This window comes from Amia ocellicauda, chromosome 10 (assembly GCF_036373705.1).
Source record: "Amia ocellicauda isolate fAmiCal2 chromosome 10, fAmiCal2.hap1, whole genome shotgun sequence".
In the NCBI taxonomy this organism is placed as follows: domain Eukaryota; kingdom Metazoa; phylum Chordata; class Actinopteri; order Amiiformes; family Amiidae; genus Amia; species Amia ocellicauda.
Window position 1 is genome coordinate 33,105,268 of NC_089859.1, and position 26,785 is coordinate 33,132,052.

Sequence of the window (26,785 nt, forward strand, 5' to 3'; positions counted from 1 at the left end):
TTTAGATTCACGGAGCTTCTCTTCCAAGTGGCCTTTTAACCGAAACACACAATGACTTCATAATACAGCTAATTACTCTTAATGCATGGATGAGCTTTGTATACATTGTGTGCAGTTTAAATGCTTTCGGTTACTGGAAATTCAATTTCACGTTTTCAATACATACATCCAGTACCGTCTCATTCAATACTGTAATCCCCTGTATACATTTTAAAACATACATTTCTTGAATTTATGTTTTAAATAAATACTAATAAAATTAAATGTGGCCTGAATTGGTTTCTGAGTTAAAGCCAAGCAGTAACAGTGTAACAATAGTGTAACAATGCCAACAGAGACAAATTACAGTACATGTAGTAGTTGTCTTGAGGAAGTTGATAGAAGAGTTAAAACACTGTAGTCATGGAAGTTGGTCCATATAACTTTGCAGTGCTATGTTCTATTTTTGTATGTATCTGAGCTAAGTGTAAAGTTTGTTCCTTCATTTGCTTTAATATTTCAATATGTTTGCGAAGAAACTGTACACAACTGCATGCTGATGACCAGTGAATAAGAAACAAACAAACACAGTTCTTGAGGTGTTCTTGATTAATAGATTTGGTCAGATTTGAGATGATTGGAGCACTGAGGGATTTCTTGAAGTTGCAGAAAAGAAAGTAATGGAAGTGATACTACACAAACTGAAGAAAAAGAAAAGAAAAAGAAACATGGCAAATGTCTATATACCTTTAAACACAAAAGTGGTTGAAACAGGCTTAGGAACGATTAAGACTTTAATTTGCTTAGATATTGGGCTTGACTCACACGCCCTTGTCATGAATGTTGTAATCCATCTCCATGTATTCTGCCTCTTTGTTCTTGTAATCCGTTTTTTTTAATTCCTGGGTAAACATTAATGACTTGATCTGCATGGGTTACAGTGAGGGAAAAAAGTATTTGATCCCCTGCTGATTTTGTACGTTTGCCCACTGACAAAGAAATGATCAGTCTATAATTTTAATGGTAGGTGTATTTTAACAGTGAGAGACAGAATAACAACAAAAAAATCAATTTCAAAAAAGTTATACATTGATTTGCATGTTAATGAGTGAAATAAGTATTTGACCCCTTCGACTTAGTACTTGGTGGCAAAACCCTTGTTGGCAATCACAGGGGTCAGACGTTTCTTGTAGTTGGCCACCAGGTTTGCACACATCTCAGGTGGGATTTTGTCCCACTCCTCTTTGCAGATCCTCTCCAAGTCATTAAGGTTTCGAGGCTGACGTTTGGCAACTCGAACCTTCAGCTCCCTCCACAGATTTTCTATGGGATTAAGGTCTGGAGACTGGCTAGGCTACTCCAGGACCTTAATGTACTTCTTCTTGAGCCACTCCTTTGTTGCCTTGGCTGTGTGTTTTGGGTCATTGTCATGCTGGAATACCCATCCACGACCCATTTTCAATGCCCTGGCTGAGGGAAGGAGGTTCTCACCCAAGATTTGACAGTACATGGCCCCGTCCATCGTCCCTTTGATGCAGTGCAGTTGTCCTGTCCCCTTAGCAGAAAAACACCCCCAAAGCATAATGTTTCCACCTCCATGTTTGATGGTGGGGATGGTGTTCTTGGGGTCATAGGCAGCATTCCTCCTCCTCCAAACACGGTGAGTTGAGTTGATGCCAAAGAGCTCGATTTTGGTCTCATCTGACCACACTTTCACCCAGTTCTCCTCTGAATCATTCAGATGTTCATTGGCAAACTTCAGACGGGCCTGTACATGTGCTTTCTTAAGCAGGGGGACCTTGCGGGCGTAGTGTGTTACCAATTGTTTTCTTGGTGACTATGGTCCCAGCTGCCTTGAGATCATTAACAAGATCCTCCCGTGTAGTTCTGGACTGATTCCTCACCGTTCTCATGATCACTGAAACTCCACGAGGTGAGATCTTGCATGGAGCCCCAGACCGAGGGAGACTGACAGTTATTTTGTGTTTCTTCCATTTGCAAATAATCGCACCAACTGTTGTCACCTTCTCACCAAGCTGCTTGGCGATGGTCTTGTAGCCCATTCCAGCCTTGTGTAGGTCTACAATCTTGTCCCTGACATCCTTGGACAGCTCTTTGGTCTTGGCCATGGTGGAGAGTTTGGAATCTGATTGATTGATTGCTTCTGTGGACAGGTGTCTTTTATACAGGTAACAAGCTGAGATTAGGAGCACTCTCTTAAAGGGAGTGCTCCTAATCTCAGCTCGTTACCTGTATAAAAGAAACTTGGGAGCCAAAAATCTTGCTGATTGATAGGGGATCAAATACTTATTTCACTCATTAACATGCAAATCAATGTATAACTTTTTTGAAATGCGTTTTTCTGGATTTTTTTGTTGTTATTCTGTCTCTCACTGTTAAAATACACCTACCATTAAAATTATAGACTGATCATTTCTTTGTCAGTGGGCAAACGTACAAAATCAGCAGGGGATCAAATACTTTTTTCCCTCACTGTACTTCCGGGACTTTTGCAGAGTATGCATTACTCTAAATGTATATTATATTGTTCTTAACCAGTCATGATAGGATTTAATTTTTTTTCATAATTCTTCATTACAACACAAGCATAAGCATAACTACGATTTTAAACCTGGGGCCGACTTAAATCAAAACTTTGACCCACTTGCTAATAGCAAACTATGAACCTGTACATCATGGTGGTTACATTTATAAGTAGAAGAAAGTGGCATCTTACAAAAAATGAAGCTGCCACTCAGTACAGTACTGTAGTTTTCTGTTACTGGGTTGGTCAAAGTTTTGATTTAATCTGAGCCCTGGTGTGGTTTAGAAGAAAAAAAATGAAAAAAGAAAAGCACACGTCATGAACGGAAAATAATCCATGTGGTAATATCTAAAGTTGTGATTTCTCATCAACCAAAAAATGAATACTATGGATGCTGGGGAAAATAAGGAACTTAAAAAAAAAAATAGATAATACATAAATGTAGCATTTTCGTAATGGTTGGGTCTTCAGCACTATCATGTTTATATTAATCTGTAGTTTTTATTTTTGTATTTCTTGAAGAATAGGTATATTTGTGTCCCACATCTTATGAAAATTATTATCCAAAACACATTTTACCTTTTATTCTTACCCTCCTCAATGTACTTACCACACACAATGATTTCTGTTATTGCTTTCACTCTTAAACACTTAAATAATTCCCATGATAACAATTATTATAATTATGTTTGCCTTTGAATTTCACATTATGCAAAAGTTCAGAATCGTATATATATATTGTGAGCACTTACAGAAATGTTTCTTACTTCTATGAGTTTAAAATACATAGTAATGATTCGGAATGGTGTGTTGCTCTCCCTTTCTGAGCTGTCTTTTGTTTGCAGTAAAGCTTTGCTGCATATCATAAATATTCTCTTGGGGTCATTAATAAGACCCACTGAATATGTGAGGCGCTTCCATTAAAATATTACCTTGCTGATCGCTGCTTTCAGCTGAGCTTTTCTTTCAGGGGAGTGGAAAAACATCTTAATCTTTCCACAAGGAACACTTTAGGAATATTTATATTGTTTACCAAAACAGAAACAAACAAAAAATCAGCAGGCAGGTTTTCAATGAGGTCCTCAGTCATTCTTTGCCCTTCCAAAGTAAAAGTTGGGGAGTAGTTGTTTAGTCCCAAGTGCTGCTAGCATTGGGTTGTGGACAGATATTTAGAGAACCCTAGTTTTGGTGCACAAAATCGACTTATGTGGTTGCTAGGGAACATGTAGGATTGGGAGGTGTCAGTGCAAGCTGTGTTGTCCTCCAACCAGCGCTTAAATTCCTCAGTAAACATTAAAGAGGTGAGCTGCTAAATATCAATGTACGTAATATTTGGCTATAAGTTCATTGACTCATAAATGTGGACATGAGTGGTAAATCAGCATTCCTGAACAGTAATGGCAGCAGCTACTCTGCTGCTCTAAAGTTCCTATGATCTATCTGTGAACAAATGTGAACAAGAGAAATTATCAGATTTAATTTTTCAGTATTCAACAAGAATGAATCATCTGAACATGGGCTTATCTGTATCACATTGATCTCTGGAAATGTTGTGCTAGCTTATATAAAGGCTGCATTTATATTATAAAAAAAAAAAATATATATATATATATATATATATATATATATAAGACAATTTGAATTAAACATTTAGAAAACAAGTGAAATTGTATGAAACTGTGTGTCAAACATTCTTATTACATTTCCATAAAATAACAATGTATCCCTTGGAAAGCACCAGTATTGATTGTGTCCTACTAGACCAGGACATATATTACAGATAAAATATGTTTAATTAACTTGACTTGCTTCAGAAATAATTCCTTAGACATGCCAATTTCAATTCTTGAATGACAGAAATAAGTATTTATGTCTAGAGCACAAATTGACTTGTGATTGCCCTTTTGTGGTGTGTTTTGTGGAGTAAAACATCTGAGTTTAAAGCTGCACTAAAGTTTGTACGATAATGTGTCTTTTATTGATTGATTTATGTAATACTGTAACTTATTTTTAAATGTAAAAGTTCTACAATGTAGTTCAGAAAGGAAAGAGTTTGGGAAAGTTTCACTTCCAAAGGATACAAATGCACTCGAAACACGTGTCAATAGTGCAGTTAATTAGAGTATCGTCAAAAGACTAAGATACTGAAGTTTGAGGTGCCAGTTTAATTAAGTGGCTCATGCTATCAAGCTCAGATATTTCTTTGCTATAATAAATACATAAATAAATAAATTACTTTGGATAAACAAGGCATGCAAGAGAATGCAAAGATTGGAGCATAAAACAATATTATAAATTTGCATAATAGCAATAACTTTAAAATGAGTACAATAAGCACTCATTTAATTAATTAAACATTGCTGACATTTCTTTTGAATTTTAAATTGATTGTAAAACCACAAATGATGAATCTCATGTAGCTTGATAGTTTATTTCAGTTCCATAGGCTTGGCAAGGTGTCCTATATTTTCAGAACTTTCGTTCGGAAAATTTTGTGTATTACTCAATGAAAAGTCCCAGTTAAATTTTTTAGGGCTACGAAACCTGAAAGTGTCAGGTCATCCAAAGGTTATAGCATAGTCATACACAATCAATAACTTTCTTGAAGAAGATTGGGTGACACACATAGTACATTCAAATATGTGGTAGGGTTTGATGTGCTATTGAAGGGTCAAGTCTGTACAGTCATAAACTAAACATACCACTCTCCTTTTTATGAAAATGTTTATATTTGAATTATCTGATGTATTGTATTCATGTAGGGCATACGAAAAGTTACAAAAACATGTTTAAATATTCTCTGTTCAGCTATCAGTTCAATGCTACTGACCACTTTTTTTGAGAAGTTATCTCAAGATGAATCAGAAATGAGCACTGTGTGCGTGTAGTTTCGAATTAAGAGAAGTTAAGAGGAAGTACCAAAATAGTTTGGATTTTTTTTTTTTTTTTTTTTAAGAAATTTCATTTTTGAAACCCGTGAGCAGGGAATTGATCAGACAGCACAGTTACACAGTTGTGTAAAGCAAATTATGAAATGAATACATGACGTGCATGACCGTATATGCAAGTTACTTAATCAAATATAATGTTATTCAGACATAATTACCATAAAGGTCTAGTTTTTATGTATGTATGTATGTATGTATGTATGTATGTATGTATTATTATTATTATTATTATTATTATTTGCTCTTGTTGTTTTAAAGTGTTATGCTTTCTGCCTGTTTCTCATGCTTAGGTTATAGGCCAAGATGACTAAATATTTAAGAAACAAGCTTCTGAAAATAGTCTCGCTATGATCACAAATTTTGTGAATCAAGCACATCTTGTGTAGCCAAGTAACATTTGCACTTTATGTTACCCATTTCAAATAAGAAGGCTGTAAACTTGAACAGCCACAGAAAAGTACAAAAGCTACAAACTAAACCGAATGTTCTGGATTTGACATCTCATAAAGCCTAAACAATGTTTCTCTTTTCAAGTACCCTTCGACAGAAAGTTTTCTCTATCACACATTCATCATTATGTAGCAGGACATTCTTCTCATCTTTATATTAAAGAGTACAATTATAAAAGCAATAGTTTCAAAAATGAATATTCTGCAAACCCAAGCTTATTATTGCACAAATCATTTAAAGATTAATGTTATTCATAGGTGAATGTTGTGTTTTAGTTCATTAGACTTTTACCAGACCTTCTTTCAAGTAGAAGCAGAATTAGAAAAAATAAAATAATCTACCTCGGTGGTTTCAAATGAAATGGAACCATTATTCCCTCACTACTACTCAACTCTTTCATTCAAGTGTGCATGAGAAATATGGTATGTCAAATTAAGTCCGCCCTTGTGGCTCTGCATGCTGACGCTTTAACAAAAGACTAAAAGGAATGATTTTGAGCCAGACCTATTATACTGGCTTCAGAAGGAATATCTACTAGCTGTGTATTATAAACTACCTCGTTTGTTATTTTTCTGGGCATATTTCTGTTTTTACTACCACTTAATAGTCAGATCAGGGTCATCTTCAGTTGAATTCTGCTCCGCTTGTTATTTGCAAATTCTTCCTGAGGTTATTAGTAATGTTTGGCATTATTGGCATTTTTGCTTTTGACTCCATTTAATCCTGGTAGTTTTCAGATCTCACCAATATTTTTAGTGTAAATTGTTCAGATGAATAAATAATTAAATAAAATACCTAATGAAAATGTGAAATGACTTTTGTCCTTTGATTCTTTACTGTTCACAGTGGGATTAATGAAATGATTAGTACTCAATTTTAATTTAAAATCTGTAATTTTGCTGCTAATTTTTACTTCAGCAGTACAATTAAAAGCATACAGAAGAAATTGAACAAATTTTAATGAATTAATGATGAATTGTGTTTTGCAGGTTACTTTAGGAGGAACCTTCATTGGAATTGGACGAAAAACACCAGATTGTCAAGGCAACACAAAGTACTTCCGATGCAAGTTCTGTAATTTCACCTATATGGGTAGCTCCTCCACCGAATTAGAGCAGCACTTTCTAGCCACCCATCCAAATAAGATAAAGGCCCACCAAACAAACTCTGAAGTGGCGAGAGACTGCAGTAAATCATCAGAGAAGAACTCTGGCAAAGCCAACTGTTTGCCTCGCTGCGTGGAAGCTGGTGATGTTGGGAAATGGCCAGACCGTGTTACCATCCGGGCAGAGGACGACACCATTGTAGGTTATTCTGTCCCTATTAGGTCTATGGACTCGGCAGGACAAAACAGTACAGATAACTCTAATTACTATTGGTGTAAATTCTGTAGCTTTAGCTGCGAGTCATCCAGCACACTACGATTATTAGAACATTACGACAAAAAACACTGTCAGTCCATAAGCCCCAACAAGGAAAGCAGTGAGAAAATCTTAAGAGAAGACCCGGTAATCCAAAGCGATGTAAGTAAAAATCCAGATGGGGATCTGCTTGTCACGAAGACAAAAGAGGCAATGAGCAAAGCATCCAGTGAGGACGCTGTGGTGACAAGTTACAACTGTCAGTTCTGTGATTTTCGCTATTCCATGAGCCATGGTCCAGAAGTGATTGTTGTTGGACCGCTTTTGCGTCACTATCAGCAGGTGCACAGCATCCACAAATGTACAATTAAGCACTGTCAGTTCTGCCCAAGAGGCCTTTGCAGTCCTGAAAAGCACCTGGGGGAAATTACCTACCCGTTTGCCTGCAGGAAAAGTAATTGTTCCCACTGTGCCCTTTTGCTATTGCAGTTGTCCCCTGGTGTGGCAGGGAGAGCCAAAGTCAAGCACCTGTGTGATCAGTGCTCCTTTTCAGCTCATGATGTCGATGTGCTTTTGCTTCATTACGAAAACATGCACAGTTCCCAAATGGCAATGGAAGTCAAGCCCGAAGATGAGCAATCTGGGATTGAGCCGGCACAATTGCCAGCGCAGGAAAATAAGGAGCATTCTTGCACCAAATGTGATTTTGTTACTGAGGTCGAAGAAGAAATATTTCGTCACTACAGGTAAGCTGACAACCCTGCAATTACACTTTATGTTGTTATTTTTCCATCAGTCAATTCATGTTTTTAGTAAGCCTGGTTTCACAGGGAGTACACCATGAGGATTCAGTTAAATTAGCTGCAGCTTACTGTTATTACTTTTAAAACACTACTGCATAAACATAATATTGAAAATGTCAATGCAATTCTGAAAGATAACTAGAATATAAAGGCACAAATCTACAAATATATGTATATAAACAGCCCCTCCAAATATATATTACTGATTGACACGGTTAATTGGAAACATTTTTCGCAGCTATTGTCAACCTTCTGGGTTCTCTCCTATGTTCTGAATGTCAGTTCAGCATTCCAAACACAGATACAGTTATTGTGATTTTGAGTAACATGTTCTGACATGAAGGAAACAGAGTTATGTTTTAATTTCTTCGTAATATATGAGTGTGCAAAATTGGAGAACCCCTTTGAACGGGAAATCATAATAAATTCCATTCCAAACATATACATATTCATTGAAAAATACTATTTATTTTTTACTTCTAACTATAGTCAAAAGTAAGCATTGTAAAACAAATATTAAACCAAATGGAGGAGCAGTATATTGGTATGCTATGATAAAGTATCCACTGTGCAGATGACTGGCAGGTGACAGTCACATTGTTTTATTCTTGACTGTATCATGTGCAGTTGCCTGAATTACATATGTATCTTACAAGTGGTACCAAATGTGGGATGTACTATGCTTCTGCACTGTAGGATCATTCCACTAATTCCACTAAGTTACAATTGATCTTGGATTTTTTCCCTCCTTTACAGATACATTGCATGTCTCCTCCTGCTATGAGTACTAAGGACTTTGGAGTATTCAGGCTCCTTATACCTGAGCTATTCATTAATAGCCAAACAGTGGTGTTCAAAGTGTTGCTGTCATTGACATTCTCCACTTGTTTTCACTGCTCCACATTCCCTTTAGGCTTTGCAATGCTCTGACAATGCTGTGCCATTTCTGAGTCACCTGTGTCTATATCTATTTGTTAACTTGCATGCTGCCTGTGTATGTGAGTGTGCATATATTTACATATTTATATATCCATCACTAGGTGCGTGAATTAAAACATGAAATTGCAAATTCCCAGGTTATGGAGTCATTCCGTATATATGCTGAATCCTCAGCCTCACACTGCAGTTGTCTTATTTTAAGAAAGTAAGGCACTTTTTCTATTCCAGGCACTCACACTTCAGTGCATGGAGTAAACACAACAAGAATCAAACACTGTCCGTTCCCAGCGGACTGTGTACCATTTGCTGGTTGGAGCCTACTCTGTAGAGCAGACTGTCACTGGAAGAAATAAGATTGTATTGGTCTGAATTTATGAGAACGCAGACGGGACCACAAATAGTGATCCTGCTCCTTGTAACTATTTGACTGCAGACCTTCATCTAGCTAGGTCTTGAATGATCCCAATAAATCAAAAGCTTGGGATTGTATTCCGAAAGCCCATAACTGTCTGTGTCTGGGGGGGGTAAAAAGGCAATTTAAAAGTATGTCTTCTGGTGCTAGTCTTGTTGCTAAGTCTGACGTTTGCGTGTAGAGTGTCGCTCTCCATCAGGATTCTGTAGGACTCAACCATTTCCTCTCAGCCTCTTCTGCAGTTCTTTAGGAAATAGATTTGGTTGTTGTTGTTTTATTAATTAACAGGTTTGTTACGTCTAAGTCAAACATCCCGCATGTTACAGTTTTGTCATAAACTCCTGAACCCCTGGTATTCTGAACATAATAGGAATAAAAATCTCAGCATGGTAGTAAACAGCAAGACTTGAATGTATTATCTGGAGAACTCTTCTTTTTAAAACATGACTTAACTTAAAACCCAAATCCGTGTAAATAGTATTTACTCATCCACCTCCATGGTTATTCACTGAAGCATCATCCATTAACATATAGACTGACTTACTAATTTGTTAGAAACACCTCTGCCAGGTTGACATTTCGACAATCAATACACAGACTCCTTGTCACCATGCTGTTGACGGTTGCTTATTGCTCGATTTTATTTGTGCTCAGGGTAATAGCTCGTAGTGTTTTCCTCCTGTTTCCGATATTGCAATGCTGATAAACATTTGACTGTATTAATTGCGCTGTTTACGCCACTTTGGCTCTGTTGTAACAGCATGAGCGAGCATTATTCACATTGTGATCCAACTCTAAATCATTTTGACGAGCTCTGGGACAGTTTTAAAGGTTAAGCTTGTAAGGTGGAATATTTGCAGATAAGTAGGGTTTCCTGTTTTTCAACATGTATCCCTGCCAAAACTTTGTTTATAGATGTCTCCTGTGCTGAGTCTTTAAAAAGTTAAAAGAAGATCAACTGACAGTGAAATTGACTTCAACAAGTATTTATCTTCGCTCCAGCAAATATCGCAAGAACTAAGTTATTTGCTCAACAGGTTCATTGCTCTCACAGAAATTGAAAAAGCATCCTTCAATTCAGAGCAAAACTAATTCTACTTAATCTTAATTCATGTTTATTTTCTTTTAGTTAATTGCTACTAAAGATTAATGTTTCTAGATAGCTTTTTAAAATTAAAATAAAGCAGTGTATAGCTTAGTGAATAGATTCAGAATAGATGCAGAAAGAGTAAAGTGATTTTTAAGGTATATTTTTTCATCTGTCATCAGTCTGTATGTCTGTGTATGTCCAAATGGTTGGGAAAAATGTTATATACAGATATCCATGATTTAATCTATAATATTAAGTGGAGAGGCTTGCCATATTAGATAAGTAAACCCTCCAGTTAAGGCATATCTTAGAACAGGATGCTGTGTTTTGCTTTTAAATATATATATATATATATATATATATATATTTAAAAGCAGAAAACATCTGAATAAAGGGGACTTACATTCTCTAATTCAACATGTCCACGGCTCATTGCGACACTATCATAAACCACCAAAAAGTATACCACTTTGTCTCCTGTTGCACAATTTAAACGAATTCCCCAAAAGCGGTAATTGGATTTGGATGTTTGTATTTTAGGGAAAGCAATTCATAAAGAGAGCGCTCTTTTGTAAACTAACTTCCCCTTGCAAATTGGGCAATCAAATGAATGTTGTGTTCTGGTGTGGAAAGTGATTTAAGGTGCATATGTGTCTGGAGAGAGCCTGGCAAATGGGGCAGTGCAACTGCAGTCACTGTGGACACGTCTGTTACAGGGATGGTAAAATACACAAGACATGCATGGTTTCCTACACTGATCTGGAAGTCTTTAAAAGGGGAAATATTAACTCACTCTAGTGGTTTGGTGTGTGTGTGTGTGTGTGTGTGTATGTAGTTTTAAGGCATACCACATATCAATTTAATGTTTTATTTAGTACATGTTTGCTTACTGTTATTATAGAATTATAACTAGAGTTTTTAAGGTCAAAGTCAAAACTAAGGGTATGTTTTGATGCATACAGTGCTCTACCTAAACCTAACATGGAATCATGTCTAACCATGGGAAGAACTGTTTGCTTTATTTTTCAAAAAATATTTAATATAGTTTTGTTTTTTATTTGTTTTAAACAGTATCAGGTCTATATCTTTCTAAGACTCCATGTAGATGCAGACACTCTCCTCTTTATATACTGCCCTGAAATAGCCGATAAGGAAACAAACAGGTCTGGTGTAATTTCTTAAACCTGTTTAACAGGAATATTACAATTCTTTACTATTTCATAATAATAGATATTTGGGGTACTGCAACTGAACATTTAGGATCTTCAACTACATGAGAATGAACTCCAGTAAACTAAATATGTAGAGTTTGAGAGATGTATGACAAAAATTCACCCTTTTTATTTTCAGTTACAGTTGAGTAAAACGTGATTGAACTGCAGTTGAGCAATACACCACACACACTAATGACATTCCTTTTCTAAAAGCACATTTCAACAGCTTATATAGTATGTGACAAAACTAAAAATAGATTGATGTAGGACATGTGAGTGAACCACACATTTCTCTCCAATGGTGATTTTTTGAATTACTATTACCATCAATTTGCCTTTTTTATTGCTGTCAGTGTATTCTGGGCAACATATATCTAATGAACATAGCCTGGAAAATAACTCTTCTTATCAATAGCCATTCTTTCGTTTTAATAATATTAGAAGTTTTAAAGAAACCAAAGCAGACAGTGAACACAAACATTGATGCAGGAAAAAGTGTCAGTCACACTGATCAGAATGGAGCAGTGCTATGTAGCAGTATTCTGGCAAGTTAGTTGGCAAGGGGAAACGTGTTAACAGCTCAAGTTGTCGGAAGTGACATACGGTCATTTTTTATTGTTAATCTGAGAAATGTATTGTATATATACATAATTTTATTCTTTAGGAAAAAGTTATGCCCTCCATCTGTTTGAACTTTGAAAATAAAGTATTTTGGTTATTTTATGCAGGGGTTTATGTTTTAAGCTTGCAATACTGGTCCATGGTTAAATCTTTAAATAAATGGGATAATTGGAAGAATATTCCATTTTATGTTTAATTATTTTTGTCTATATTTTTCTGTTGAACGCAAATTATGTGGAATCTAGCACAAACATAACTTTTCTACACATAGGTAATATACAAATGAATAAAGTCTGCTTCTGTCATACCCTTTCTATAAAATTATATACAGATGTGTATAGAATATTTATAGGCATTCTTACATTTTATAGCTCATTAAGTCACATATAGATCCATATACATTTGTAGTCAAATGTATTCACACTGTTCATTTGAAACAATGCTATTCGTGTTTCATATAGTTTAACAAGTATTTTTCATTTTTATTTTTTCACATTTGTTCATATTTTAATTGATATTCAGTTTATCGAACACAGGTTGGACATAAAACTAAATATTCCATTTGATTGAACAGAGATAAAGGGTGTATAAACTTCAACTAGAATCATTATAGTGCTCTTTTAGCTGAATCTTTGAACTGAGTGTACAACATTGTTTGAGATCTCTGTAAATCCAGGAGTAAGACTATTCTGGCTAGCTAATATACATCCTCAACGCATGCCCAACTCCTTTGGGAAGGAATACTCTGCAGCAAAGATTTTAAAGTTAAACATTATAATACCTAAAGTTAAAGCTTTCCCTTATAGAACCATACGTAAGGAACTCCATTGTAATCTTCAGATCACAATATGCAAATAAATTGATTTTTTATTCTGTGTCTGTCTCTTCTGTTTAGGAGAGTGCACAACTGCTGCAAGTGCCGCAATTGCAGTTTTACTGCAGTTGACACCCAGACCCTGCTAGAGCACTTCAACACGGTCCACTGTCAGGAGATGGATTTGACCATAGCCAATGGGTGCAGTCTTCTCAGCAGCATGAGCATCAAAGAAGAGTCAAAGAGCGACCTGAAATTATATAGCTTAATGCACCCGGAGCAGAAATCAGTCAATGCTGTTGGTGATGGTGCAGTGAAGAGAGAAGTGCCAGAAGATAAGGAAGTGCTCAGGGAGAAAGGCTGGGGTGAGGTCTCCAATGAAAAAGGCCGCAGCATTGTATGGGTTCCCAAAGAAAGAGGCATGGATATCTTGAGGGGAAGTCCGTCATATGGGCAGGGTGCCTTAGGCTTGCTCACTACGGTTTCTCCAAACCAGGAGCAACAGAAGCCCAATGTCAGGGATACCCCTAACATCGTCTTTGGGTTGACTGGGGAGTCTAAAAGCTTTCTGCAGGGAACACCAGCAGGCAGTGGAGAGAAGTCTAGTCAACTGACTCCTCAATATTCCACAACGAGTGACAGCAAATCTAAGGAGGAGTCACAGTCGCTTCTACGGGTAGGAAACACACTTTTATTTTCTTCCCTTAGTTAAACAATAATAGTCTTACTAATATATTCTGTGTTTATGTGTGCAGCCATACAATGCAATAGCAGTGATTGGACAGGATTATGGGTCTCATCTGTCATACCACCATTCGTTTTGTACTTAATGTATTCTGCAAAACCATATAATTCATATAATGTGTCCTTAAAATTCAGTACTGTAGTTATTTTTCTTTTGGTTTGAATCGGAAAACTGTGTCTACATATACCAAAACTTGAGGTTTTGTCATCAAAAAAAGGTACTGGTAAATTATGTGGACTGCAATCACTTCAGTATTGTTCAACTTAACAACAGACTAAAAATGTATTAAGAACATCTGTCACAAATCCTACAAAAAGAAAATGTATATAGTGCTTTGAACCATTCAAAATATGATTAATGAAATTAAATAGGCATGGCCTTAAATCACTTAAATCACAACTTAACCTGGAAACATTTTCATCCTTTCTATGAGTAACTCAAAACTGTAGTATTTTTTTATATTTTTATGGTGTAGCTATAATGAGGTCCAGCTGTATCAGCTACAGTACCACACTTGGAGTATTGAAATGTGCCATGTACCTGATTTAATTGAGAGATATTGTGCTATCTTGAGAATTGAGACAGCACTTGAGAAATGTACATTCTTCTTACATTTAGAACTTGCTGAAAGAAATAGAAAAAATGAACGCCTTTGTTTTGAAAGCTGCTCCATTTGATTCAAGACTAGGGATTGCTCTTTGGAATTGGGTTGACTTCTTCTCATTTGCTGCCTAGGGTGCTGAATCATTAAAGGTCTGTATTGCCCTTGGGTTAGTATTGCTTCAGGTGACCATTAAACAATACTGGATGTCCTTCTGGGCAAAGACTGCTTTGAACAGAATTGGCCATTAATGTGATCCCATGCCTGTCTCTAAGGGTTCAATTCTCTTAGTTTTTTTTTGGTAAACATCAGCACAAAATATAGAAGTTAATAAATAAAACAATGTTATAACAAACACAAATATCTTCAAAATACCTCATAGTTTACATATAAAGTAGTTTTAAGTGCAAAAATACATTTTTGTTATTTTTATTTTGCTTTTCGCAGCAAGACAATATGAATGTCTCACTATTATTGAAGAATATTATCCTTTTATTGGGAATAAAATAAACTAACCTGTAAAACACAATGTTATCAACTGCCACTCAAAGCTGTAGTAAGGTCCTGCAGAGTTGCTAGATCACTAAATTTAATTTCACTCCCCTGCTTTCAATAACACCCAGAGTGTTGCAATAGTCTTACGTTATGCAATTACTTGAGGTTTTATACATTATATTTTAAAAATATTTTTTTTACTAGTTTGTCTTCTCAGTGATCAGCAAAAACTAGAAAGATGAAATGTCAATACAATCATATTGTGTCCTCAGGTGAACTATTACGTGAGTAGGTGTGGGACCTATCTTTTCATTCCATAGCTAAGATTACAATGCGTACCTAGGATGTATCCAGATACTGTCACCCAGGGGCGGAAACATCCTGGCCCCTGCTGCAATCTGACTGGTCCCCTGAGTGCCCCACTCACTCCAGCCAATCCAAAACATCCTAGCTGGCTCTGGTTATCTCAACTCATTATCAGTGGAGCAGTAAATTTAGCTAATGGGTTAAAAGGGGCTTCTTAATGTACAGTGTTAAAGATGCATTCCAGTGGTGTTGGGGGGGTGTTGTGTACCCATTCTGTCCAATCAGGCATTTTCTTTAGTTTTACATATTAAGGGAACCCTATTTTGTTCACTAATACCATTCCCCCTTGCACTGAACAAATGCTCAGGGATGTTTCCATATTGAAGCACTTTTGGGGGTGAGTTGTCTATATTGTCTATTGTGTTAATGTCAATTTTTAAATAATGCTGTCACTAGCATATGGTAGCAAATATAGTGGTACATTTTTGCTGGATTGTTATGAATAGCCCAGCTTACCCTTGTAATTTCCTTCAATCTTAGCTTACAAACAGAGTTTTTAAAACCCATTTTACAAAAAAAATCACGGGGGAGCATGCCCCCAGACCCCCCTAGCAGACGTCAGCCCCTCTGTAATAATCATGGCCCCCTTATGGCCCCCCATTTTCAACTGGTTTAACTACATCCGATTAATCTTTGGTCATTGTTAATGTAATTTTTCCTGTCCATACCTATATTGTTTCTTGATAGAAATGGTTCTTTGGAATTTCACTTGCTCTGCAGCAAATCATAAATCTTTAAAAAGTCTGTATACATAACAACAAAATCACTTCATATACTTCATTTTTATATATATATATATATAAATGAAGTAATTTGTTTCCCTATTTGGGTCAAGTTTTTCGTTTTGCTTTAGGTGCTGTTTTTGTATTCTGTAATGGTTGATTAATGCAATAAAATAATAAGCTGTATGAATTAAAGTTATTTTAATAAGGACAACCTTTCTGTAAAGGGTTAGATATGATACCTTATACATTACTGTATATAACTGCTACTTAGAATTATTTGTAGTTTCCATTGAATCTATTTTAAATGCAGGTTTATGAAATGGTATATGTTATTTCTTGGTTTTATCTTATGTGATACATTATCATCATAATATATATATATTTTATAAAAACATATCTACTTTGTACTAAAAGTTCTACAGTGATGGGCTGGCAATTCTGGATGGCTGCACTGGGTTTTGTAGGCTGCTTTACCTCCCCACCAGAAAAATACATTGATGAGCAAATACAGCTCTGGAAAAAATGTAAGAGACCACTTAACATTGATTTCTGAACTTGGAGTGGTCTCTTAATTTATTCCAGAGCTGTACATGGCTTGATCAAATACCTGAGAGTTCAGTCTAAGCAGTCCTGCTTGTTTGACAATGCCCTACAAGCACTGTCCAACAAGCATTTTGCTGCTTCCATATTTTGTGTGAGAGAAGCACATGTAGTTGTAGTACATCTACAAAAAAGTCAAATAAAAAGCATTGCAGTCAATTAGTAGCAAAACATCGTCCGTCTTTTTCTACAGACTGAATGAGTGTTATAGGTGGAGATCCTGTCAGAAAACTGTGAAAATAACAGGCTAAAGCAATTCATACAAATCTACCATTTATAAAACTAAATGTATATAGGATATTAGTGTGTGTTATCTCTTTGGTTTTTATGTGATGATGTGTTGACCTCTGGCATATACTATACCTGTTTTTCATAAAAATAAAAATAAATTCTCAGAGACTGGTTTCCATAAAGACTGGGTGTGGTGGAATGGGTGGTTAAGTCATTATCTAAGGCGTGTCAGTATGTAAAATGTTTAGGGTGTAGGTGGATTTTATATTATAACCTTTAGGAAATGTTGAATCAGATTGTAACTGCTTAGCTAATAAGGCACATCAGAATTTGAGGTTTCTATCATGTATCACAATATTTTTCAAGTTACTAAGATGTAGTCAATGAGTCATTGATTTAAAAAAAAAGAAAGGCAGGGCTGAATTATTTTCAAAGCTGGAAAGTAGATTTGTATTTGAAAGGGGAAAAATTTAGTTCAGAAAATGGAGGATAATCTATATCCAATGAAATGGCAGGTTGGATCAGCAAAACAACATACATTACATTACTGAAAATAACAAATACCAAATCAGACATTCGTTATTGTTCTCATACATTGAAGCATCCCCCTTAGCTTTTGATGACCAATGCATGTAATATGTGCTAGCAGCATGTCACCCTTAAAAACGACACAAAATGATAGACTTCTGGTTTAATCCAATATAAAAATAGGAAATGGAGATGTGCACCATTGTAATACAATAATGTTTAGCATTTAGAAATATTTGTAAAGAGCTCTTTCATTGATTCTATTGTCTGGTCCTCACAGCATTTTATTTAGAAGGCAGAATTAACATGGCAATTACTATAGTCATTGAAATACATAATTGTTCTCACATAATACCTCAGTGTAGGATAAATATACCCTGAAAATAATGGAATATTAAAATAGTATAGATATAAGTGTTTAATTTAATGTCTAGTGTAGTTATTCATGTATGTATTTTCCTCACCAATTCTGAAGTTAGAAGTTATGTTTTCAAAGCACTGCTGTGGCTCACAAACGAAGCTAGCCTAGCCAAATCCCTTTTCCAATTTCATACACCTCTGAATTGTTGAATCTGGAGACTGCAGCTCAACCTATACAATTTTCACCTGGCCTCGCTTGAAGCCAACACAGATGTGTCACAGTGGGGAAATCCATCATACAGGTTTCTTACCTAAAGAGCTCATGAGACCATGGAAGCCTGTTTCTTTATTTCGGTTTCTCCCGTTCTTTCTTTTGTTCATAGTCTCTGGTAAAAACAAATGGGCAACATATTTGTTCAGTGGCTCAATTGTCTTGCTGTGCATTTGTTGTTGTTGTTGGAGTGTGCTATATGAGCCCTTGTTTCATTACATTTTTGCAGAGAACAATTCCAAGAGACAAGAGGATGCCTTGACTGAGTGATATGACTTTTTAATGTGATATGTTTTGATTATTTAATAATCTGCTTTTATTGCTCTTGCCTAACATTATTCAAATGCCATTGGTGGGGTGACTTGTTAGCAGTAAATAATTCTTCAACAAATTCATCTTCCCACTCATTTAATGGGAGATAAAAATTATTATTATAGACTCTGCGATGTATAATGAAAGTGTCCATTCCAAGTATTGCAGATCACTGTGGAAGAACACAAGCAAAGTATAATTATAGATTATATGTGTGTTTTTACTAATTGGGAACAGTGAATGTTTTGCCTTTGTTTTGGGAGTCTGAAATTCCAACATCCCATATGACAGAACTCATTAACATTTTCTTTATGCTTTATCTTACTTTAATGAGATTTACCCCCCTCCTTTTCTGTGCCTTGTTCTTCTCTCCCATCCCATAGTTCTTCTACCATACATCCATCTACATCATCATATTATTAACTACACATGGAGTATCCATTAATATCAGCTTTTATTCAGTATAATTTTACCCCTCAATGTATCTCTTACTTCTCCTCTACAACTAAATGTAAATTAGTCTGTAAATCCTCCAACTTCACAATTTTGTTGCAGTTTGAAATTTTAAATATACACATGCACACTTCCTAAAATTATGGTTTTATGCATCTTTATGTGTTGCTATAGTGCAGGGCTACCACATGTGTCCCACAGATGTTCAATATTTGTCCTGCTTCTTACTGAAAATGAAAAGTAAAATGAGAAAAAATCGTCTATAACTTCATGCATGTTTTTAAACATTCCCATCCTTGTTTTTGGCCACAATATATATTAAGGAAGGTGGATCTTGAGAATGAATGGCACTTTAATTCTAATTGGAAAGTATCATTGAGGCAGAGAGCCTGTGAAATGGCAGTTGGTAGGTGGCGATTGTGATTGTGATTTTAAAATAAATACTGAAACTGATCTAGATTAAGACATGGTGACCAAAAAGCAAAGCGTAGTTGATGAACACAATTGGGAGGTGGAATCTGTGTTTATAGATTTTTTGAACATTTCCTGAAGTCCCTAATGCACATACTTTAATTTTCTTTTACAGCAGAAAGATTTAATATCAAGAAGTCCACCTTAGGACTTTTTAAGGAATATTTAATAGAACTGTAGGACAACAACATCCTCAAAGTTAAACACCACAAAGAAGCCCCTAAAATGTTTTGGACATGCTATATACATAATGAAAAGTACCCAGAAGTTCTCAAACATGCAAAGAAAGTCCTAACATGATCAACATGCTCATTTTCTTCTGTGGGAGTTATAAAGTCAAAACTTCATACAGACATTTAAATGACTACATTTAGCTTACCGCTACAACAGGCTACGAACTGGATGAGAAACAACTGGTGAGAAGAATGCCGGCACAGTCGTCACGTTGAGTGAGCACATGTTTTAAATTTAAATTTGCATTAGAGGGACCTACAATTTGCATTTCACAAAGCAAAATGTGATTTCGCCCATGAAAAAGTTGTCTTAAGCCTGATTTTATGCTTCTTTGTGTAGCAAGGCAAAGAAGAGGTTTCTGGGATAGCGTAGCTTGCAGAGGAACTGATGCGTACACCTCCAAAATCTCACCTAGGCGTCATGTGTATCTGTGGTCCTGTGCGTTAAACAAATGCTGATTGGTTAAGCAGGGAGAGTCTGAGAGCCACAGCCAATCATAATATGAAATTATCTAAGGAAGAATACATTTTGTACACAAAATGTAAATGTTGCATTTCATTTCATGGTTGACATGAAAACCCTCTTTCATAATTTCGTCCACTAAATTAATTACAGATATTGTTCATTTTGTGTGCTTTCGTGCACGAAGTTACGTATGACACAAGTGGCACACTATAGAAAATGGGTTTCTGTTTTTGTATTTTTTCTTTGTTTTCTGTAGATGTTTTCTATGGATATGCATGTATTTTGTCAAACACCTATGTGAACGTCTGCGTTTGACACCCGCACATGTTCGCAGAGACGCAGACACAGAAGCATAAATCAGATTTTAGGCGTACCAATGGATACAATAATAGTGGTACAAATTTTGTAGTTTTCTGCGAGGAAGTTATGATACAATACATCCTGAAACCCTAAAGGAGTATACATGCAGTATTTTCACATCCCCCATTCTAATTCACGGTTGTAAAAGTTAATTATATGATCGATCGATCTGGAGGAGTGGTTTACATCTTACTTATACACTGTAGAAACATGTAAAGACGCATTAAAACCATGATTTTAGGAACCATGACAATACAATCATTGCAGAATGTTCACTTGCCATTGAAATCATTCATATCTGGATTAAGGGGTTTAATTCCAATGTCACAGGTATTAAAAAAAAACGTGTAGCTCTTTTCAAATAGAAATACTCTGAAGCTCTAAACTTCACAATTATTATTATTATTTTCTCCTAGTTTATTTTTTGAGGAGCAGTTAATGTGATAACATTTCTACAAAAATAAAATAAGGCATCAGTGAAGGGCATTGACCCATTATTTTTCAGAAATTGTGCCAGTGATAATTGTGTGTCATGGTGATGGCTATTACTCACACCCCGTTATGCTGTCAACTGCTGTTATCTTGCTTTACTGATTGGCAGAAGGTTTAAGTAGAATGTTAAGCCCTGCAGTTGATTTGGTAAAACCTCCAATGACATCACTTATTTTTCTTACCTGCTGGAACAGGTTTATGATCATAGCCCTTAAAATGTTTCCTAACAAATCTTCCTGTAGATACACTGAAAACTCACATTTGTCAGACAGCATAACTGATATTTAAAGATGTGGGTTTTTGTTTGTAAAAAATGTTACATTCAATATACAGCAATGAAGGTGATCTTTTTTTATGGGAAGATATTGGATATTATGATCATTCATTTTCACCTAAATTAGGTGTCTTATTTCAACAGGAAATTAAAACATGATTAAAAACAAGCTGTATTATTATTGATAAACCTAACAGTAATAACTACAAACAAAATGTCACATGGTTTTCTTCAGTACACCCAATTGTATTGTATTGTAGTGTAGTAAAGCAAGATTCAAACTATCAAAAAACCAGTCCGTAATGTCAAAATAATTAAATAAATAAAATAAAAAATATTGGAAATGTTTTGGAACTAGTAACAGATCCTGCCTAGGGCCTCCCTTTTCCATTTCTTTTGATATTTTCAGATTCTCTAGACATTTACCTGCGAGCATTTTCTGAAGCATCAGAATAGTGTCTTATGATCAATAATTCTTCTGTAAGATGAAGAGAATCCATAGGGAAACTAACAACTTGAAAAACAACATCAGGCAGAGAAGAAGAAATATACATGTATGACTTGTTACATAGTCTTACCTGGGAAAAGGTTGTTTTGACTAATGCCTCCTGGTCTTTGTTTGAAGAGGTCAGTTGTTGACAAAAATAATAAATATCCATATGAAGATGTATAATTTCCAAAAGTATAGCTTCATGTTACCATCACCATCAGTCTATGTATATTGATCCATTGCTAGATGGGCCTCCCAAAGATGTTTCCACTTGCTTCGAACTACAGCTTCTCTTTTTCAAGTCACACCTGCAAAGCTTATGATTTAATCTTCCCATCACTTATATGGTGGTTTTCAAGGTCTTTTTTTCATCTTTTGGTATCCATTCAGTAGCTTCTTTTGTACATCTTTGATCTGTTCTTGCAATGTGTCCAGCCCATTGCCATTTTAACATTTTCACTCTTTCAATGATGCCACATATTTTGGTTTGTTCTTGGATCCATTCATTTATTTTTCTAGGAATACATCTTTCCATGCTCCTTTGTGTTGCCCGCAGTGACCAGGTTTCACAGCCATAGGTAAGCACTGGAATTAAGCATTGATCAAATTATTTTGTCTTCAGGCAAGTGGGCAGATTTATTTTCAAAAGTGTGCTGTTTCTTCAAAATGCACTCCATCCCATTTTTACTCTTTAGATAATATTCTCCATAATATCTCCATCTGTGCTGATGTGTTCTCCAAGGAAGACATAGCTTTAGATTTTCATATAATATATTTTGATAATTAAACATGTCCTAATGTAAGAATAATATTCCTGAAGATTAAAATATATTAATTAATCAATCAGGATTTCTAGTTATGTTGAATTACTACAATACATATTTCTCATGTGACAACATTTCTGTTCAGTTAAAAAATAAAAAAATAAAAAAATATTAGTGTCCAAAAATGTGATGTAATGTTTGTTTTATTTATAATTTGCATTTTTAGTCTTTGCTTTCATTTCATAATGCTAATTATGTCACTGGGTTTATGTTCATTATAGGTCAGTTAGCTTTGAGTTTACCTGTTAACTACGTTAGAGAAACTTTTGGCTAGCCTGTATCTTTGCAGCTTCCTTTCATTTCAGTTTCCCTAATATTCAGTCCCTTTAAGCACTTCCTCTGCAAACTTCAGAATCTAATCAACAGTCTATTTCTTCCTAGCCCCTGGAGCTGCTTCCTGCTGTTGTATTTTGATCATCATTGCACACTGGATTTCTGCCACATTGGCGATTTTAGTCATCGTGACCCTCATTTACATATCTCTTAACAAAGCTTTTGCCCATTGGCTATGTAGCGACCTATAAAACCATCACCTTTTATGAAACACAGTGACATGTTCGGTGACATTATTTTTATTAAAAAGGTCAAGTCACAGTGATGTTCCAAATTGTTAGTACACCTAGACTAAAGTCTTGTTGACAGCATTTACATTTTATTATCTGTAACTTTTTGTTCTTTTTCTGTTTCTCTAACACCTCAGAGTACTTTTGGTGTCATCCTTTTGTTTTTCCTGACAGATTTCTCACTCTCTACAAGGGTATGAAATACCAGTAGAACATTTATCTTCTGTTGATCCTATGACCCTGCATGGGATTTCCCACTTGGGATACTTTGCATAACATTTAAGGCAGGATGTGGGAGACAGCAATATAAACTTGAACTTTGCCAGTGTCAGTTAGTTTCCTTGACAGGCATATGTGTTGTAATAATTTAAGATACATCTAGAAATTAATTCAGTAATTGTACATTAAATTTGAATTTTTGTAATCTTGTATTTCTGTTTAGTTGACAGGGAAAGAATATCTTCCCTATTTATTCATTATCTTTTTATATTCAGATACATTATTTTAATATTAGGACATGTTAAATTAAGGGAACTTATTTATATGACCAAAACGTGGTAATATGTTATTTGTTATTCTTATTTAAAAAATAATTCCAGACATTTCCAGTATCACATATGAATCAGAAAAAAATAAGAGCGTTTAACACTGAAGTTGCTTGTAGTTAGTTCAGAATGACTACTATCTCTGCTTCTGTCAGAAGATAAAGCTGTAGTGGTTTGCAAAATGTTGTTTATTGTAATTCGTTTTAGGCCAAACATACACAGATATTTTTATGTTCGGCCTGAAATGAATTGCACGCAGAACTTTTTGTTTTGTAAGGTGTGACAGATTCTAAACTTAATTATAATGTATACTGGTTGTGTTTATGGGAAAGGTCAAAATTTAAATGTAGTCCAAAATGAATGCATCTTATTTTGACTTTTGTCAACCATACATCCTGATTTACACAACAACACAACACACCCTGTTAGGAGAAGCAGTTTCAGTAGAATTCAAGTTTTAATGAAAACCAACCCTAAATCAAACTGAAAATCAGCAATACTGATAACATCAGAAACAACTCCCTTACCTGAAGCGATTTCGTTTCCAGAGGTATAACTCATTCACAATATGAATTTGGAGCAGCAGCAGGTAAAGGACTCTTAAGGACAATGGGAGTTGTTCTTCATTCTTTTTTCATTCTTCTTCATTTGAAAGTAGATGTAAGGTGCTATAAAGTAGGGCTGATCTATTTTGATGTATGTGAGAAACTATTTTAGATTCATTTTCTACCATTTCAACCATCTTTAGTCGTGTTTTTGTTTTTTTATTGTTGCCCCTACAGATATGAAGAACAGGATTGTCTTGTTAAATATTTGTCATGACTGCAGACTTTGATTATGTCTATATATAGGGCATTTCACTTCATTTGTTTCCTAAAATTCAGTCTATGCAATTCAGATATTGCTTTTAAATAAGCTTGGGCTATACAGTTGATAGTTATTAAGCAGTGAATTCCTAATTAACACTGTGAATTGTGACATGTTGGGTAAATACACAATATTCCAAATTCCCTTTGGCTACTCAAGTAACAATAGGCTGGCAGTGACTTTTTAGCACATCACACTATTTGTAAGACATACTGCGCTTACAACAACAGCATCACTAAAAATGGTTTTAATTATTCAGTATTGTCTTCCTTTTTAAAAACACAGTTTCAAGTAAATGCAAAGTTTCAAATTAATCTCTTGTGTTATTTTTATTTTTAGTTGCGTTTTTATTCTTGTGTTCTTCAGCCTAAACTTTGACTCTTGGCCATTTAAGCAGTTAAATGACAAATATTGTTTTCTGATGTATTAAACTAAAATTTTAGACTCATCACATGCAAGTACATGCGAATGATTATGAATGATGGATTGTATTTTGAAAGACTGTTCTTAGGAGACGTTACATGTACTGACCAAAAACCTTAGTAGGGATACACACCTTTTAGAAAGGCAGTCCTCAGTATTTCAGCTTTGTTTACAAACATTTTACAGAAGTTTCACTTCCATCAGCTGATCTTTTTACATAATTGTCCATTGTGTGGCAAATGCATCTTAAACGAAGAAACTGACCAGCCGCCAAGTACTTTAATGTCCCATTATGCAAAGCATTTCCATTCCCTTAGACATCACTACATTAAGTAGGTGTGTGGTCATTAGTCTATGCTTTTACAGTTCTTTTGAACATTTCCCTTTAATACTTTTTCAGAGATTTTACTTGGTGTCCAAGTTTCTTATACTACTTTTGGCTCCTTGACCGATGGCTTACTCTTCAACTGTTTTACAAGGTTTAAGAAAAACTACAATTATTTAGGACTAGACCAAAATAAAACCAAATAAAACATTGCAAATTAAAAATATTCTACATTATATCAGTTTAATTTATTGTTAGATGCCAATTTATACTATTTATGAATTAAACCACGAGAGGGTATATAATTTGTGATTTGTGTGTGGGTCAAAATTCTGATTTGGTCTAGCCCTTAGAATGTACATGAATAATTTATTATTCAGTTCCATACCAATTCATTCAGAAATGTGTTCTGATCATGAGTCAATAATGAAGCAATTGTCTGTTGTACCATTTCTCTGCTGTTGAAGTAATACCAGATTTATATTCAAGAATGATCAGGGAGAAAAAATATCAAATAAATGTAGGCCTCAAAGACAAATGTATACCTACCTAACCTTCTACCATTATACCACACCCTTAAGTGCTCTCTTTCCATTGAAAACCATAAACTGTATTGCTTTATTTTGTCATACATACACATTTATAAACAACTGTTATTTCCCAATAACAAATAACTTATTTTAGACGGATTTGCTTATCTTGCCACTTTGCTTTTCCACTGACATATGGGTACCCAAGAAAATACCCAATGAAAACACATTGTTGTCATTACCTCTCACCTCTTTTCACATTGCAGTGCAGAATGGTAACAGCAGGGCACATGAGCCAGCTGGAAGACAGACAAGGATGACAGATACACAGCTCTGTCTTGCAGGCATGTTTGCAGTAACCATAACATTGCCTACAGGCATTAGAACTTTTTGAGTTTGTTGTGAGATTGTTCAGCTCCTTAGAACACTCCCATCACCGACTTCTGTGTGTCACTAATATTGTATCAGTGATACCTCTATAGATAGCATCACTGTGGGTATGTAGGAAAATACACAGATACCCTTTTTAACAAGAATGAGCAAAGCTCTTTGAAGTTGTATTGTTACGTAAATGGATTTGCCTATATTATATGTGTTCTATATTAGTTTTTTCTCTGTTTTCTCCCTTTAAATTCAAGTCAAGTTAATTAATGATTAAACGTTTTACAGCCCATCTGACTGCCTTTTGTCACAAAACCCAGATTTCATTTTAGTGAGATAGAGATTGTCTACTTTTTCTATCCTAAAGCAATGGTACCACATTAAAAAAGGTAATTTGAGGAATGGGATGGATAAGTGGTGGATCCTGATGTAAAAACCCTGACTTAAAACGACCTAGATTGATTCACTGTTACTGGAATCTATAAATAGGACTCTGTAAAAATACAATAAAGAAAATATGCTTTGTTGAACGTACAGCAACACAATTGTCAGTGGAACTTTCTTTTGAGAAGAAAGCATATGGTGTCCTCAGAGGGTTACTGCTTTTGCTCTGGTGTGTGTTATAGTGAACAATGTAGTTTGTTTTGAGCCCAGCTGTTTAGCTGTGCTTAAGTAACT

General features: G+C 35.2%; 1 protein-coding gene across 1 annotated transcript in view; it reads left to right on the plus strand.

Annotated features, from left to right (window-relative positions):
- The window catches only part of trps1 (trichorhinophalangeal syndrome I), a 114,878-nt gene that overhangs the window by 25,289 nt on the left and 62,804 nt on the right, over positions 1 to 26,785 (plus strand). Inside the window, exons 3-4 of the mRNA XM_066715975.1 lie at positions 6,912 to 8,029; positions 13,258 to 13,852. Of these exons, the coding sequence (XP_066572072.1) occupies positions 6,912 to 8,029; positions 13,258 to 13,852 (1,713 nt within the window). The remainder of the gene's footprint in view (positions 1 to 6,911; positions 8,030 to 13,257; positions 13,853 to 26,785) is intronic.